Source organism: Penaeus monodon, chromosome 21 (assembly GCF_015228065.2).
Source record: "Penaeus monodon isolate SGIC_2016 chromosome 21, NSTDA_Pmon_1, whole genome shotgun sequence".
In the NCBI taxonomy this organism is placed as follows: domain Eukaryota; kingdom Metazoa; phylum Arthropoda; class Malacostraca; order Decapoda; family Penaeidae; genus Penaeus; species Penaeus monodon.
The window spans coordinates 2,187,076-2,187,684 of record NC_051406.1 but is presented as its reverse complement, the minus strand read 5'-3'; the positions used below and the strand labels follow the sequence as shown (position 1 = coordinate 2,187,684).

Below are 609 nucleotides of genomic sequence, written 5' to 3'. Positions count from 1 at the left end.
CAGAATAACCACAGATCCCTCCAGACCAACCTTTAACATACCTTTAACACACCCACCCTTAATATCCAAACCACGAATCATTCTCGCCATTTCTTTAACCAGAGAAGAAAAGATCCGGCCTTCAAGCTTTCACTTAATGCAAGACCAGTGAAGTACTCGCCACGCACCTTGCAGATCCGCCATGTTTATTCCAGCGTTGAAAGGCGTTCCTCGAGATGCTACGGAGCCCGGGATGAAGACTTCAGCATCTCTCTCTGAAGAAGAGGGGAGGACGGGGGGCAGCATCCCCCTTTTGCTCCACCAACCTGTGTAGGAGAAGGGGGGCGGACGTATTGTTTATTTTTTGTTGTTTACTTTCTTGTTTGGTTGTTTTGATTTTAGTTTGTTTGGTTATGTTTTGTTTGGGTATCTTTGTTTTGTTTTGTTTTATTTTGTTGTTGTTTTTATCTTGTTTGGGTATTTGTCTTCAAATTCTTAATCCCAATCATTGTAGAAGTTAATGTTGTGGTTGATTCTTGATTATATTCAACATAATTCTAATATTTTTGAGCTAGACAGATACGTGCATTATTTAAGAAAATTTCAAATGAGAATATTGTCTGTGAGTAT

The 609-nt window shown here is 39.4% G+C and overlaps 1 protein-coding gene across 1 annotated transcript in view; it reads right to left on the bottom strand.

Annotated features, from left to right (window-relative positions):
• The window catches only part of LOC119586692, a 4,242-nt gene that overhangs the window by 808 nt on the left and 2,825 nt on the right, over positions 1-609 (bottom strand). Inside the window, exon 2 of the mRNA XM_037935422.1 lies at positions 168-305. Within this exon, the coding sequence (XP_037791350.1) occupies positions 168-305 (138 nt within the window). The remainder of the gene's footprint in view (positions 1-167; positions 306-609) is intronic.